The 18,016-nt window shown below is 43.7% G+C and overlaps 1 protein-coding gene and 1 pseudogene across 1 annotated transcript; both read right to left on the bottom strand.

Moving 5' to 3' along the window:
* Nucleotides 1-1,411: 1,411 nt before the first annotated feature.
* Nucleotides 1,412-2,209, bottom strand: LOC145410567 (zinc finger BED domain-containing protein 4-like). Its single transcript, XM_080280685.1, has one exon. It carries the CDS (start codon nt 2,207-2,209, stop codon nt 1,412-1,414), a length of 798 nt encoding a protein of 265 aa, XP_080136811.1.
* A 19-nt stretch (nt 2,210-2,228) lies between these two features.
* Nucleotides 2,229-3,101, bottom strand: LOC145410566 (E3 SUMO-protein ligase ZBED1-like; annotated as a pseudogene).
* Between the last annotated feature and the right edge of the window lie 14,915 nt (nt 3,102-18,016).

Raw genomic sequence — 18,016 nt, 5'->3', positions numbered from 1 at the left:
ACAATATGACATCCACACATATATCGATCATCAAGCCACTGCTCGATATCGGGTTTGAGGATGATAGGCAGAAAATAGCCATAACCCTGCCACTGCTGGTCAAGGCAGCAACCAGCATAACGTTCAAAGTCGTCCCCGACTTAACATGGGCAAACTTCACGAAAATAGTGACAGAAGCCACCACACCCTCCCTCGGAAAAGTAGTGGCATTGTCACAACTGGACAGTTTAACGTGCAACAGAAATATGGACGATACACTGATCCAGGCAAGGCAGCTCGTCACCGCTGCATACCCAGAAGCAGACACAGAGACCCAGGAACAACATACATTTCCTCCTCAACATGGTCATGAAGCGTTTCACAATACACGGCCCAACGGGAGACCTAGACAGTGACGTCCAGTTGATACGACGGCTCTGAACCTCCTGCTGCACCTCCCAACAAATCAACGCAGTTAGCAAGTTCCCGACCAACAAGCCAGCATTGCACAGCAAGCCCCGATCCTCACCAGCCCACATCAGCCCCACACCTGTGCCCCACTTATCCAGGTCCTATCCCCGAAGTAAACGCCCCAGCCAGAGGGAGAACCAGAACCTCATATCAATCAACCCATGGGAATTCTCCACATGTAGCCACCATTGCCCACTCCATGACATACTGGAGCAACTCAAGGCTGCCCAGCGGAAACTGAGCACCCCAGGACGATGCAAAGTGTCCTCTCTGGGGGCTGAGGACCCTGGAGATAATACCCCACCCATAGAAAACACCGACACAGAGGACACGGAGCCAGAAGAAGAGGAAACTCCCCAACAGCTGGATTTTTTGGACTGCCCCCAACAGACATGGGTATGATTATAAAAAATGATTATGATTTGATTTTGATTATCATCTGGAATATTTTTTGATTGTGATTAAATTATGATTACTTGTTTTTCGTTTTTCTGATTATGATTTGATTATGATTATTTTAGTTTTTGTATTTTTGGTTATGATTAATTTTTTTATATTTGTACGTGATTATGATTAGATTATGATTGTAATCACATTTCACTGTGATTATTTATAGAAAAATAATGATTAGCAATGATTAAGGGCAATGCCTAAATAGTTAGCAAATTTCATCTATTAGGTGCACTGTTCCATATTTGAGTACAGTAATAACCGTTTAAATCACTAACTAATGGTATTAAAACCTTACAATTTGTTTAAGGGGTTTTATTGGTTTTTGCTATAATACTTTACTTCTATAAATTCATTTCAAATCATGGTCCCTCAAGTCCTCTGCAAGTGTATTAATTTGTTGGGCACAGCAAAAATGAAAACAAAGAATTGCTCAATGAAGATAAATATAGAACTGAAAAGTATAATTATACACTTGATTTCTTGTAGGCTAGATTTGATGTAAGCTACATTACTTCTCAGTTACACGTTGGTTGCACTTGATAAACATCAACTCAAAGCGAACATCTGTCATTCTGCATCGCTCAGGACGAAAGACTTTCCCAGCAATAGAGAAAAGTCTCTCAACTGGAGCTGATGATGCTGGGATACACAGATATTGGAAAGCCAGTATCGTTAGTTCAGGTAATGTTGACTGGTTCTGTTGCCAGAAGAGAAGGGGATCACTATCATCATATATTGTTGGCTGACTCAAGTAGGATTCTACTTGTGATGGAGTTGAAGTTGATGTAGATAGGAAAGAGCTCGTTGATGCTGATGGTATCATAAATCTGAACAGCTTGCATTTCATCTTTGGTGGGGCATCCTTATTTTCCTGAAGGGAACCCTTCTCTTCATTAAGCGTAATTTCATTTACTTTAGACCTCAGTAGAGATTTCATAACCTTGACTTCATCTGGTGAGCACCAGTCCACCTTAAAGCCTGGATCTAGGAGAGAAGCCAACTGAAACATCTCCATGTCTTCATAGATCTTCAACCTTCTCTCAATTAAGCTTTTGAGAGTAACAATCATCTTTGACTTGTATGTCTGTGATAGTTGTTCGATCTCAGCTTTCAGTCCATGAATACATGGAATTACTTTGCTTGACGTTACAACATTCTCTCCCTGACACTCTAGAGTTGCTACTTCAAATGGTGTCAAGATGTCTGTTATTTCCTTGATGAGATTAAGTTCATATTTGATTAGCTTTACTGGACAATCTAACTGATCAAGCTTGACTGGATCAATCTTCAGAAGGGAGCGAATCATCTTGTTACTGCTGTCAGGCCTAAGGTCTGCATTCATCTTTAAGAATGTCAGATGCCACTGCAGAATGACGAATGTGTGATACTAGGCGTGAGGTTTTCCAATAACTCCTGAAACAGGTCCTGCTTCCTCGAGCCCATATCTTTCACAGTATTTTGTAAATTATGAACAAACCATCTGACATGCTCAGGCAAGAGCTCCAGGAACTTCTCATTGTTATCAGGAGTGTCAAAGGCGTCATCTTCCTCTTCACTTTCACTGTCTTGATTAGTGTCCGCATCGTCCATACCGGGAAGTGTCACAAATGCTTTAAGTATATTGCTGGCACTGTTTGTACAGTTGTCAGAATCTTCTTTTCTAGGTTAAAACTAGTGATTATTTCAGTGAATGTGGCATGAATCTTTTCTGCAGTGTGGGACCCTTTGAATCTCCTGCAAGCTAACACTGTTGACTGGAGCTGGAAATTTTTAGTGAAAAGACAAGTGATCCCAATGTACGAACACATCTGTCTGTCTGTCCAAAGATCAACTGTAACACAAAGATACCCAACAGAACGAAATTTGTCATTGAGATGTTCTTGCATTTTTTGAGTTTGAGAGGGAAGAAGCTTGCTGCTGAGCTCCTTGCGGCTTGGGATACTGTAGCGGGGCTGGGCCTTGTTTAGGAGAGCTTGAAAGTTAGGATCCTTAGCTCTTGAAAGAGATTGGAGAGAGCCGGCAATGAAGCAAACCAGTAACTTATTCATTTCCTTTTGGCAGGCATCGCTGTTGCTCCATTTTTTCTTAGGACAAGATACACCGAAGTCAGTAATTGGAGCAAGTGCTCCACCAGTTGTTGTTGTTAACTCCACGTTGCTGACCACCTTGACATCTGGATGATGTTTCTGCAAGTAGAAAGTACAGAATACATTGCAGTATATATTACACACACACACACACACACACACACACACACACACACACACACCACGTATGCTGAAATGCTGAAATGGTGAAATGCTGAAATGGTGAAAGTAAAGAAAGACTTAGAAACAAGGGTGGAGGAAAAAAGCATTAAACAGGAAGTGAAAAGAATAATCCAAAATCATCCAAAGTTAGTCAGAGATTCAGTAGATATAAACAAATCTATAGTAATCACTGGTATAGAAGAGGAAGAAATAAAAAACAAGATCGCAAGAGACAAAAAGGAGATGGCAAATGTAATGAGCTTACTGAAAGATGTATCAGAGGAAATCTGTAGTAAAGACATAGAGGAACACAAAAGGTTAGGGAAATATGAGAAAAGCAAGACAAGACCTCTAAAGGTGACTTTCCAGAGTGTAAACACTGTGGAAGAGATACTAAAAAATGCAAAGAATCTTATGGAAAAAGTCGAGTTCAAAAATGTATGGATAAAAAAATGCCTAACACAAGAGGAGCTGGAATTACTGAAAGAGAAAAAGGGGGAAGCAAAAACAAAAAATGAGGGAAGATCAGAAGAGGAGAAGAAGAAATTTTTTTACAAAGTAATAGGATGGCAGGTACGAAAGTGGTACACAAACAGGATGGAATAAAAAGGAGGAAGGTAGTAGAACCATGTCATGACAAGTATATAAACAAGATGATAAAGTTGATGTACTCAAATGTGGATGGAATGGTATCTAAATTACTAGAGATGAATGATTATGTCAGAGAAAATGAACCACAAATAATATGCCTAACTGAAACAAAATTAACACCAAGGATATCCAACGACATACTAAACTTAGAGGAATACAATATATGGAGAAGAGACAGAAATTTAAGAAAAGGAGGAGGAATTATAATATTAACTAAGAAAAATCTAAAAGTCAATGAAATAAAACTAGATATACCATCACAAGTAGAACTGATTGCAGTAGAGATCAACACATCTGAAGGTAAAGTAATTGTAGCCAATTTGTACATGCCACCAAGATCAAACACATGGGAAAGAGATGAATATGAGGACCTGGCAGAGAGTACAATTCAGAGTTTAAGATCATTACTACATAAAAGGGAAGAGAAATCGGAAAGAATTATATTAACTGGGGATTTTAATACAAATATAAATTGGAATACTCTAGATATAATTAGCCAAGAAAGCTGTTGGGACCAAAAGCTCCTGGATCTCGTACAAGAGGTTTTCCTAACGCAACATGTGAGGGAAACCACCAGAAAAAGAGGACTTGATGTACCTTCAGTGCTAGATTTAATATTTACTATGCAAGAAAATGGTATTGACAGTTTAATATATCACCCTCCACTCGGCAAAAGCGATCATGCAGTACTAAATTATAACTTCAGGATAGCATATGACATAGCAAACAGCAATGACCGTTACAAAAAGAGCCTAAACTATAAAAAGGGAAATTATCAAGACCTAAAGAAGTATTTCTTAGAAGCTGATTTGGAAAATGAGCTTAGAGGACAAGATTTAAATACTGTATATAAAAAATTCTGTGAATTTTATGAAATAGGAGTCCAGAAGTACATCCCACAGCACAAAGAAACAGATAAAAAAATACAGAAATGGTTCAATACAGAATGTAAAAAATCAAAAGAAAGAAGAGATTTGTTGTGGAATAGATACAGAAGACACAATAGTGAAAGGGCGTATAATAATTACAAACAGGCAAGAAACGATTATACAAGAATAAGGAGGGAAGTCCAAAAACAGTTTGAGGAGGATATAATAAATAAAAGTAGTGATCAACCAAAGCTGTTTTACAGCTATATCAGAAGCAAAACCAAAGTAAAAGATATAATACAATCAATTACGGATGAGGGAATCACTTATACACAAGAGAAAGATATTTGTGAAGCACTAAATAAGAATTTCCAATTAGTTTTTACAGAAGAAAAAAATTTTGAGAGGGACTATGTGGAACATGCATGTCCACACATACTACCAGATATACAAACAACAGAAAAAGTAATACGGGAGGAGTTAAGTAGATCAGACAGAGGAAAAGCAAGTGGTCCTGATGAAATTTCATGTTGGGTACTAGGAGAATGTGCAAAGGAGTTAAGTAAACCATTATTTTTAATTTTCAAGAAATCCTTGAGTCAAGGTAAACTACCTGATATTTGGAAAAAAGCAAATATTGTCCCCTTATTCAAGAAAGGAAATAGACAAAATCCACTCAACTACCGACCAGTATCACTGACCAGTGTTGTAAGCAAGGTATTAGAAAAGCTTATAAGAAAAGCTTGGGTAAATCATCTAGACGAACACAGTATGATAACAGAAAGACAGTTTGGTTTCAGAAAAGGAAAATCATGTGTTACTAATCTGTTGAGCTACTATGACAGAGTAACAAACACAATACAGGAAAGGAAAGGATGGGTGGACAGTATCTATTTAGATTTCAAGAAAGCTTTTGACACAGTACCACACCAAAGACATTTATGGAAACTGTACCATCAAGGAGGAATTCCAGGCAAACTGTTTTGTTGGATGCAAGACTTTCTCATAAAAAGAGAAATGAGAACAGTACTAAGAGGAAACTACTCATCATGGAAAGAAGTGACTAGTGGAGTACCACAGCGTTCAGTGCTGGCACCAATCATGTTTTTAGTGTATATAAATGATATGAACAGTAACACTGGAAATGAGAGCGATCTGAATATGTTTGCAGATGATGCAAAAATACAAAGGAGAATTACTAACACAGACTCTTGTAAAGAGCTACAAGAAGAATTAAATAAACTTCATGAATGGAGTAGTACATGGCAAATGGAATTCAATGTGGACAAGTGTCATGTAATCAAGTTTGGTAAAAGTGGAAAAAGACCTGATTGGGATTATAAGTTAGGAAATAAAACCCTATACACAACAAAAAGAAAGACCTAGGTGTGATTATCAATAACAGACTATCTCCGGCTGACCACATCAGCGAGAAGGTATGGAACATGTATACACTGCTTGCAAATATGAGAATAGCATTCACATACATAAATGAAGACATGCTAAGAAGGATAATAACATCATTCATTAGACCAACCCTGGAATATGCATCAATAGTCTGGAGTCCTCATCTCAAAAAGCACATAGACAAGATTGAAAAAGTTCAAAGGGCCGCTACAAGATGGATACCAAGCTTAAGGGACCTAAGCTACGAAGAAAGACTAAATAAACTGAATCTACCAACACTACAGGAGAGAAGGAAAAGAGGTGACATGATAATGCTATATAAGTGCATATCAGGGAAGAAGAAAATAGACATAAATGATTACTTAACATATGGAGAAGCATCAGCAAGAGGACACTGCAAAAAACTGCATAAGAAGAGAGGTGATAAAGACGTAAGGAAATTCAGTTTCCCAAACAGAGCAATTGATCAATGGAATGCACTACCGAATGAAATAGTGTGTGCCAAAACAATTCACAAATTTAAGGATATGTACGAGAAATATGGTTTAAGACACGGGACAGTACGAGCTTGACTCATTCCTGTAAAGATACAATTAGGCAAGAACAATTAGGTAAGAGCACACACACACACACACACACACACACACACACACACACACACACACACACACACACACACCATCAAGGAGGAATTCGAGGGAAATTGTATTGTTGGATGCAAGATTTTCTCATGAAAAGAAAATGAGAACAGTACTAAGGGCAAATTATTCATCATGGAAAGAAGTGACTAGTGGAGTTCCACAGGGCTCAGTGCTGGTACCAATCATGTTTTTAGTGAATATAAATGATATAGACAGTAACACTGGAAATGAAAGCTATCCAAATATGTTTGCAGATGATGCAAAAATACAAAGGAGAATTACTAACACAGACTCTTGTAAAGAGCTGCAAGAAGAATTAAATAAACTTCATGAATGGAGTAATACATGGCAAATGGAATTCAATGTGGACAAGTGTCATGTAATCAAGTTTGGTAAAAGTGAAAAAAGACCTGATTGGGATTATATGTTAGGAAATAAAACCCTACACACATCAGAAAGAGAGAAGGACCTAGGTGTGATTATCAATAACAGATTATTTCCGTCTGACCACATCAGTGAGAAGGTACGGAACATGTATACACTGCTTGCCAATATGAGAATAGCGTTTACATACATGAATGAAGACATGCTAAGAAAGATAACAACATCATTCATCAGACCAACCCTGGAGTATGCATCAGTAGTCTGGAATCCTCATCTCAAAAAACACATAGACAAGATTGAAAAAGTTCAAAGGGCCGCTACAAGATGGGTACCAAGCTTAAAGGATCTAAGCTACGAAGAAAGACTAAATAAACTGAATCTACCAACACTACAGGAGAGAAGGAAAAGAGGTGACATGATTATGCTATACTGTATAAATGCATATCAAGGAAGGAGAAAATAGACATAAATGATTACTTAACGTATAGGGAAGCATCAGCAAGAGGACACTGCAAAAAATTGCATAAAAAGAGAGGTGATAAAGGCGCAAGGAAATTTAGTTTCCCAAATAGAGCAACTGATCAGTGGAATGCACTACCGAATGAAATAGTGTGTGCCAAAACAATTCACAAATTTAAGGATATGTACGATGAATATGGTTTAAGACACGGGACAGTACGAGCTTGATTCATTCCTGTAAAGATACAATTAGGTAAGAACACACACACACACACACACACACACACACACACACACACACAGTGCACTTTGTGTTATTTGTTTGGCTGACACACTAATTTATACATTGTTATCCAAGAGCACCCATTATTATACCATTAATTATTGTGTTTTCCCAACTGGCACTCTCAACTGTAATGATGTGTGGCTTATATCTTTTATATGCATTTTATTTAATGCCATTTCTTTAAACATTTAAGCATCATAAATTTAGTACACCTATAATGCATGCAGAAATGTGGCAGTAAGAGGTGATACATAATGACAGTATTTCAGCATATCCATGTGAATCTGAGCGATTTAACCATATGACTACAGGGAAGATGGTGAACACAATTTTTTACACATTCACCCCTTACCATTAGAGATCCAGAGGCAGTTTACAGACGTCATTGGTTGGGGATGCAAATACAAGTAATCTAATATGAAGCAATCCCTCCTGGGATTGAATTCAGGACCATGTGATTAGCATGAGTCCTACTGATCACATAGTCATATGGTTGACTCTCAGGTGTGAATATAGATCCATCACTGTAGAATAGTGCAGTATTAACAAGCAGCTTAACTCATTTCCTATAGAAAGTTGTTAGTACAGTACATAATGATACAATTATAAATTATCGTACCTTCATGTGAGTATGGAAATTTTAAGTCCGTCGAATGCTCCCGCTAACAAACTTGTCACAGTGCTTGCATTTCAGTTTCACTTGAGTAGTAGGATCTGCCATGGAGCTGCAATGAAAATGGTCCAGTATTGGTGGCCCCATGATGATATGGAGATGTTCTTGTTGAGGACTGGAGTGGAGTGATGAGTCTCTACCAGATGTCTGCCTTATATAGTCAGCAGCATGTGCATGTACAAACGTGTTGGGCGGTGCCATATATTTCAAGCTTGTTGGAACATGTATAGGCTGTGTGTGTATTTGACTGATATATCATGGGAGATAAACAAGTACAAACATGTGAGGTGGTGCACTGCTAAGCTTTTAAAACATACTTGGACCTGGAACATGTATGTGTCTGGCTAATTTACTTGAAAGAAAACTGCTCCATGGAAAATACAAAGACATAATCACAATAATCACATTTTAATCATTGATTATTGTCAAGAAAAATATGATCATGAGTTGATTATGATTAATGCTGCAGGGTAATTTTTTATAATGATTTGATTATGATTACACTGCTTGCCTAATTTTTTATTATGATTTGATTATGATTACATAATCAGAGCCCTGGATTATGATTTTTTTTATAATCATAATCATGCCCATGCCTGGCCCCCGCACCTCACCCCTTTTGGCGGGGGCTGCTTGTCGCAAATACCGCCCCCCAGTCTATGACAAGATGAGACTGAACGAGGTGAAAGCGAGGCTGCTGGTCGACACTGGAGCAGCCAGATCCTGGCTCTACAGCCACTTTTACTCCCGTTACATGTCGGCCTTCGGCCTGCTTTATCCCACGTCCACTTATCTCATAGATCCCGGGGATGGCCCCCTGCCCATCTGTGGGGAAACCCAGGCCATACCCACTAGCTCACCTTTACTCAACACAAATTTATTATCTTTGACTCCTCTTGCCGTAACTATGACGGATACTTGGGGCTGCATCTCCTGCAAAAACTACAAACCACCATAGACTGCCACAAGCAGCAGCTCCAGTTCAGCAAAGTCTCCAGCCCCTGCCTCCAAGTTCCCAAAGTCAGTATGTACTTGCACCCCTGCCCCCAACACCCACACCCCTGCCCCCACGTCCTCTCCTCCTTGTCCCTCCCTCCCACGCCCCCCCCGACCTTCCCCCTTCCCTCACCTTTCCCGCCATTATCACCTCCACCACGACGATTCCCCCGCAGCACGAAGCTTGGCTCCCATTAAACAGGCCCACCGGAACATCCGCCCTTTTCTCCATCCGGACTGCTGCCAGGAACATTCTTGGCCTGTCTCCTACCCCCAACCTTCCTTCCTCCTCACATTGCGGCAGTGAAAATTGCGAATATCTTCACAACCCTGCTCACCCTACCAAAGGGGCTCGTTGTGGGAGAGATGGAAGAAGCGGAGCCCTGCCCCACAGCCCCCCCGCCCCAGCCCCCCCTACCTGAGCACCTTTTGGCCCACCAAGACGACATCCTCCACCACCTTCTCCTGGACTTTCAGGACTTCTTTGCGTCAGACCCCTCTGACACCGGCCACACCACCTACCTGACGTGTCAGATACACACCACAGGACCACCAATCCACCAACCATCCCGACGGAAAAATCTGAAACAGCGGGCGGAGGAAGATCGGCAAGTCCAGCAGATGCTCGATGCCAGGGTAATCTCACCCTCCACCAGCCCCTGGTCCTCTCCTGTCGTCCTCATCCAGAAAAAAGATGGCACCATGTGCTTTTGCGTTGATTACCGCCGCCTCAACGACGTGACCATCGAAGATGCCACCCCCTTCCCAGGATAGACAACTCCCTCGACTCCCTGTATGGCGCCTCCTGGTTCTCCACACTAGACCTCCAATCAGGATATTGGCAAGTCCCAGTGCAACATGAGGACAGACAGAAGACTGCATTTTCCACCAGCAATGGGAAACACTGTGAATTCAATGTCCTGTCCTTTGGCTTCTGCAATGCCCTCGCCACTTTCTCCCAATTGATGGAGTCCATCTTCAGTGGCCTGACCTGGAAAATTTGACTGGCATACCTGGACGATGTCATTATCTTCAGCAAGACATGGGCCAACCACCTCGACCACCTCAGAAGAGTCTTTCAGCGGATCTGACAGGCGAGCATGAAGCTACTGCCCTTTAAATGTGTCCTGGCTGCCCGGACTGTCCCTTTCCTGGGGCACGTGATCTTGAAGGATGGGATATCACCTGACCCAGACAAATTGCCCATCATCGCCGACATTCCCCTGCCTCGAGACGTCCACGAAGTTCAGGACTTCCTGGGCCTTGCTTCATAATACCAGCAATTCGTAAAGGGGTTTGCTGATATCTCCAAACTTCTCCATGGCTTGACTCAAAAGGGGAAACAATTCACTTGAACCACCAAACGACAGGAAGCTTTTCAGGAACTGAAGCGCAAACTCACCACTGCCCCAATCGTCGCTTTCCCTGATACACCTTACCTTTCCAACTATACACAGACGTTTCCTTGATAGCCATCGGCACCGTCCTCACCCAAGCGCAAGAGGGGCGGGAATACATCATCGCTCGCGCCAGCCGCACCCTAAATCAGGCAGAGCGGAATTACGCCGCCACCAAGAGAGAATGCCTGAGCACCACCTGGTCTTTGGAGCACTTCCGGGCTTACCTCTCTGGAACTCGTATCACCATTATCACCAACCATCAGTCACTCAAATGGCTCCACCAATCTGACACACATAACGCCCAGCTTACTAGATGGAGGGAGACCCGAGAAGAGTTTGACTACGAGATCTCCTATCACCCCAGCAAACTCCATACCAATGCCGACGCCCTCTCCTGTCTCCCCATCCACACACTCCAGCCCAAATCGAACCTTCTCGTACAATGGCAGAATAAGGACTGGCCATCCCGGATCCCACCCCACTTGTTCACCAAACTTCAGCAGCAAGGCGACCATCTTTTCACTCTGCCAGGGCACATTGTCCTCGCCTCCAACACCGCCCTGGATGCCATGAAACATTTACACTCCAACAACAGAATCCACCTCAGAATGAAAAGGCTCCTCTTGATATTCATTGACATCTACTGGACTCCCAACCACTCCCAGCTAGCCAAGCAGACCACTCAATCCTGCCGAGCATGTGCACTGTGCAAGGACATCACCCGCACATCCGGCCCTTCGGGAAGCATCACTGCCCACAAGCCCTGGCATTTGCTGACCGTGGATGTAGTGGGGCCCCTAGCACCTAAGGTGGGCTACCAGTACATCAATAACTTTGTGGACTCCTACTCCAGGTTTCTCATAGCGTGCCCAGCCAAGGAACACCACGCTGTTGCCTTAGCTGATGCCCTGGTCTGCCATGTCTTCCCCTATTTTGGAATTCTGCTGGTCCTGCACTCCGACAACACCCCCGAATTCACCGACACTATCTGTGAGGAGCTAGCCAACCTATCTAGCTACCACATATCCCACTCCTCCCCGTACTGGCCGCAAGGGAACGGAATTCGTGAAAGGAGCCACCACACCCTAATGAATCAAATACGAGCCTGAATCGAGGAGACAAAGAATGAAGACTGGCCAGCCCATGTCAAGATCAACCAATCGGGAATGAACTGCCCCAGGGAAGATGGCATTTCCCCACACGAATGCGTGTTTGGGGAGGTGCCCCTCCTCCTTCCCCTGGGCTGACACATGCAACCACCCTCCGCTCTTTCCGTGTCCGATCCCCTTCACCACCTTAAGAGGTGACTCCATCACCTCCAAAACGGCCTAGACCTAAAACTGGATGCTACTCCCTCCAAGCCCTACAAGCCAGGCGACACCATGATGGTGGCGAAACTACCAGTTCTGCATAAACTTGCCCCACGCTTCATGAGCCCCTACACCGTCACCCACGTTCCTAACCCCTACCAAGTGACTATAGACTACAACAACACCCCCCACACATACAGAAACTGCCATGTCCACCCATTCCATGCCCCCGCCCCTTCTCCCACCAACCCCACCCACCCCAACACCCCTTCACCTTCCCTTGCCACCCCAGAACCCCCTCCTGATTCCTACAATTGCTACATCACCCCCTTCTCTTCCCTCCCCTCCTCCCCCTCCCCACCACCATTGACGCCACCCCCCCATCACACCGCATCACACCTCACCGCTACCCTCACCTATGCCGCAAAAACCCCTCACCTCACCACCACTGCCCTCCCCCACCATACCACCCACCCCTCACCTGCTGCCTACCCCGGCAACGCCCACGCCACACCAGACCAAGATGCCCTCACCCACATGCACACCACCCCCAACCACTGCTGTCCACCCACCATTACCCCACCCACCCCAAGTACAAACAGAGCAACACGAAATCGTATGCCCACATCACTGACCACACCCACCCTGAGAACCACTGTCACCCACTTTGGCTGCATTTCACACCCTCCCGCAAGATACACTGCCACCCCATCCCCCACCCCTCCATCCTCCCCTCCACCACAGGAACTGACTGCTCTCAACTCTGTCACCCCTAACATAACTCCTATCACCCTCATGATACACCAAGCTCAACCCTCTCCTATCTCTATCCCCAGTGAGAACTACTGCACATTGACCCAGCATAAAAACACCTCTGCCTCCACTTTTGCAAGTATTCAGCTGAGGCTTCCAGCACAGCAACATCCTCAAACCATGGAAATCAGACGCGCCACCTTGGACCCAGCTTTCGGGGTAAAACACCACGTCCACGGGCCCCATCACTTACTCCACCTCCTCCAGGCGGCCTCCCAACCTTCCACCATTTTCCTCACCCATGCTCCACACCAAAACGAAGACAAGATGACCGGCTGTTGGACCACTCTACTACAACACCTGATGCCAGCGCATGCATCAACACCACCCACGTGTACTACCTCTGGGCACTGGGACGTGACTTCTTCCACCACGACAGTGGTGAAATAACAACACCTGGCGGTGACACGACCCCCAGGAGGTAACAACAGAGGGTTAGATGGAGTGAGCGGGGTGTCCATGCTATATGGGTGCAAGCCCCTAGTAGCCACACGCCCCTACTCCCCGGAACTGGGCCGGCATGAACACCTCAGCCCTGGCACATTACCCTCTCGCCAGCCAAGCCTGCGTTAGGATCGGGGTGGAGCTGAAACTTACGCTCTATACAGTATCCCGGAGATGGCCTCCAGCCGCTCCACTTCAGAGACGGCCTCCAGCCGCTCCACTATACAGACGGCCTCCAGCCCCTCCACCTTAGAGAAGGCCTTCAGCCGCTCCACTGTAGAGATGGCCTCCAGCCGCTCCACCTTAACCCTTACACCGCGGGCTTGTTTAGCTTTGACTTGTGGCTCCCACGGGCATATTCATGCTCCGACAGACTCTCTAAAAATATTTGCCAAAAATCAGTTATTAGTCCTAGAATATTAAAAACACACATACTTATGGCACATACCTTCAGCTTTCTCCTTGGGTGTATGCTGAGCCTTCGTCGAGTACCGTAGGACCTGTGGAGACCTCTGAAGTTGGGTAATGAAGTCTCCACTTTACACTTCCCGACAACTCGTAAGATGATTACCACAGCCTGATATTATCACTAGAAACACTAATCTATGATTCTCAGATAGTTTGGAATCCATATTCCCCCATAAAAACACTGTGAAAGCAATGAAAATTACGAGGGCGTATGACCATCCTACTTCCGATCATTCGCCGCTAGTGTTGTCTATTATTCATAAAAACACTCACAGTTTATATTTCTGTTACTATATAACACTTATATATATCTACAGTCTTTATCCATAAGTTTCCTTCAATAATAGTAGTTTATTGTCACTGTAGGGATTCAATTTCTTTCAGTAAAATATGTAGCATTCACTTTCTCCTTCTGTATACTAGCATTGAGAGTGAATGTCACTTTCACCTTCACCCTAATAACTCATAGTATTCATACATGCTAGAGTGAAACTTTCACTTTCATTACTCCTAGGGTATATACTCGCATTCTTATAATACTACTCATTTACATTTCTATTTACGTTCTCTATTTTATTTACGTTATTTACATTTCTATTTTATTTACACCGTGTTATGCACTGTCACTTGAAGTAACTTATAAAACTATTTTCCACTGTTCACGTATATTTACATTCATTACTTTCACTTGCTATTTACACATTATTTACACATTATTTACAATTCCACTTGCACTGTTTTACTCAATAGAAAGATCGTAGTCACTCTTTTATCAATTGTCAGCCCTTTACCTCTTTCCACACGAGGTTTAGTAGGGGGTAAAGGTCACAGGGCCCTTTGCATGGGGGTGAAAAGTGGCTGAAGTTAGCAGGAGCAAACAGACGTACCTTCACATTGGAAGATGACAGTGAACTGATAGGGGTGGGCTGGGGTGACCTACCTAGGGAAATGCATTACTGCCAACGTCAGCCTCTTGACAGCAGCTAATATATAGCAGTGAAATGATTGGCAGGAAATCTAGACAATACATTATAAATTAGGTAGTTCCAGGTGAATGTAAATATCACTTAGGCTTCTCCCCTCCCTCCTTGTATGTATATTTATTACGAAAAAAGATTATACGGCATATTTCAAGGGGAAATAAACAGTGAAAATTAGCAAACGAGTGCATGTGAGGTGTTGTCAGGTGATAATTAGCCAATTCTAGGTGTATGGCACTATCACTTACCTTATTTCTTTTTTGTATATATTATTCGGTATAACAATAGGGCATAGGGCTTATTTCAATGGATGAAATCAGTGGAAAATTCCAGGGAAGATTTACTTAGCGTAGAATACAGTGTGATGGCCTGCAATAATTAGGTAGTTCCAGATGAATGTAAATATCACTTAGGCTTCTCCCTTCCTTTCTTATATATATTTTTTTATTATGAAAATAGATTATACAGCATATTTCAAGGGGAAATAAACAGCGAAAATTAGCAAACGAGTGCACGTGAGGTGTTGTCAGGTGATAATTAGCCAATTCTAGGTGTATGGCACTCTCACTTACCTTATTTCTTTCTTGTATATATTATTTGGTATAAGAATAGGGCATAGGGCTTATTTCAATGGATGAAATCAGTGAAAAATTCCAGGGAAGATTTACTTAGCGTAGCACGGCCGGGCAGGCGAGGGGATAGGGTAATGGAGGGGGGGTAGGGAGGGGAGTCAAGAATGGGGAGAAATGGCTAAACTGTCAACAATGGATGGGAGTACAGATGAAATTAGGAGTGCTGACTAGTGTTGGACATTGGCAGTACTGATAGATGATACAAGCAAGCCACCACTTGAAAGCCCGGGTGAATTCAAAATAACACAGAATCACAAAAGTGACGCCCTGCAGTATGATCCCTTGCTCCCAAGCATCACGAAAGTGACGCCCCGTGGTTAAGGGGTTAAAGACAGCCACCAGCTGCTCCACCTTAAAGATGGCCTCCAGCTGCTCCACCTGGGCTACCCACAGCACTGGTGACGGTACTGAGGACATGACATTGGTGATGGCCTCCTGCTGCACCTGCAGACGAGAGACAGCCTCCAGCCACTCTACAGCTGCATGTCACCCTCCCTCACCCACCTGCAGTAGTGCCAGTATCCAGCCATAGGGTCCCCTGCTAGCAGCCTGGTGGCAAGGCCCAGTACTGTCCCCGGGACTGTTCTCCCTGCAGCCGGCCCCTGAAGAGGACCTGCCCCTGACGGACCCCTTCCCGGTACAATGCCGCAGCCCCATCCTGACGGTGGAGCACCAAGAAGGGGGCCATAACCACCAGGTTCCTGACGACACCCCCAGCACCCCGGGGCCAGGCCTCCCCAGCCCCCAGCCTAAGCGACGCTACTTTCCTACCAGGCGAATACGGAGACGCTTGGAGAGGCTGCTCGCCCCCTACCCTGCTGGCCAGACCCCTGCTCTCAGTCCCCAACACACGGGGCTCTTCATCACACCCAGCCACAGTATGCAGAAAGGGACGACACCCACCTCTTTCCACGAATAAGTGACTCTATATATGTGTGGTGCAGTGAATGAATGTAAAAGACAGTGCCGAAAGTGAGCTCCAAGAGTGACTGTGCCTAAAGAGTGAATTGAAGTGCAGTACAGTAATAGTAACAAGGCTCCCGTATCAGAAGCAGTGACCATTCATACTCAACGCCCCCCCCCTCCTCTTTTCCCTTGTGATTGTGTCAGCCTCAACTCCCCCCCCACCTCGCCCCTCAGTGATATTATCCACACCAAATGAACTCCCAGAGCTAGTGACAATAGTAAGCACAAGAACTCCCGCGGAACCAGGAGCCACTAAAGTGAGAGACTGTGTGAAGTGAAATCTCTAATCATATGGCACTAGGATTGATACAGTGAACTGTTGCCACCCTATACTACCGTTTGTGTCTATCATGTATCCTGGAAGATGCTTACCCAATCAGCAGCCCAAGAATTGATGTCATAAATATTGTGAGATAGTCTGATTGTTCTTGTGAATCAAATTTGTGAATAGACGTGTAAGTTGTTGCCTGAGTTTATATACCCTGTTCCTCCTCGATTTGTGGTCTAGCACCAGTCTAGAAGAGAACCCAGCAACAAGCAAGGCATTTCTAGGACGGGAAGCCGTCCTAAAAACACTTAACATAACAGGAAGAATGCCAACTTTGTTCCCCTATTCAAGAAAGGGAACAGACAGAATCCACTTAACTACCAACCAGTATCACTGACAAGTGTTGTATGTAAGATACTAGGAAAGCTGATAAAAAAAAAAGTTTGGGTAAACCATCTAGAAGAAGACAGTATGATAGCAGAAAGGCAGTTTGGTTTTAGAAAGGGAAGATCATGTATTACTAATCTATTAACCTGTACCCTCCCGTCATTGTACACTGTACAACGGTCCATAGGAGCTGCCATAGACCCGTTGTCATATGCCGTACGATTCTCAATTGCAAGGCACATTGTGTGCATATTTTTCAAATTTCGCGGGTGATTCGTGACAGGCAGACGCGTGAGACCTTCCTCTAGTGTATGTTAGCGGAAATAACAGTATCAATTAGTCAAGTGTGCCATAAATCAGCAATTTATGGGTGGTACCATTATGAACCTACGTTATTTTCACCCATTTTATATATATATATATATATATATATATATATGCCACAATATTGTTGCTGTATATGTACTTTTGTAGCAAGTAAATGTAAATATAAGTATTTAAGTTGGTTTTGATTAGTTACCCTCCTCCCTCCCATTGTAGAAAACGGAGCTCCGGGCCACAGAACACCTGGCTGAGGTGAGGGGAGACCCACTTAGGAGCACTTAGGCGTGATGGGAGCAACTTTCTTGGTGATTTTCATTAGTTTCTCACTAAAAGGGAATGTTTGAGCAATAAAAAAAAAAAAAATCGGGTTTTCAGGAGGTGGGGGGGCCCGAAAAAACTGGGAGGATACAGGTTAACCCGCCCCGTCCCGGAGATGTGAATTCACGTCCTCACATGATGTGCACTCACATCCCGGAGACGTAAATTAACTCGTCAACATTGCAAGG

The sequence above is a fragment of the Coenobita brevimanus genome, chromosome 86 (assembly GCF_032717465.1).
Source record: "Coenobita brevimanus isolate Jiangsu-jjx chromosome 86, ASM3271746v2, whole genome shotgun sequence".
Classification (NCBI taxonomy): Eukaryota; Metazoa; Arthropoda; class Malacostraca; order Decapoda; family Coenobitidae; genus Coenobita; species Coenobita brevimanus.
Note: the sequence above shows the minus strand (reverse complement) of the source record. Positions and strands in the feature narration are given on the sequence as shown.

Coding starts and splice junctions, on each gene's coding strand:
- LOC145410567 (XM_080280685.1), bottom strand. CDS start 2,209: ATGATTCGCTCCCTTCTGAAGATTGATCCAGTCAAGCTTGATCAGTTA.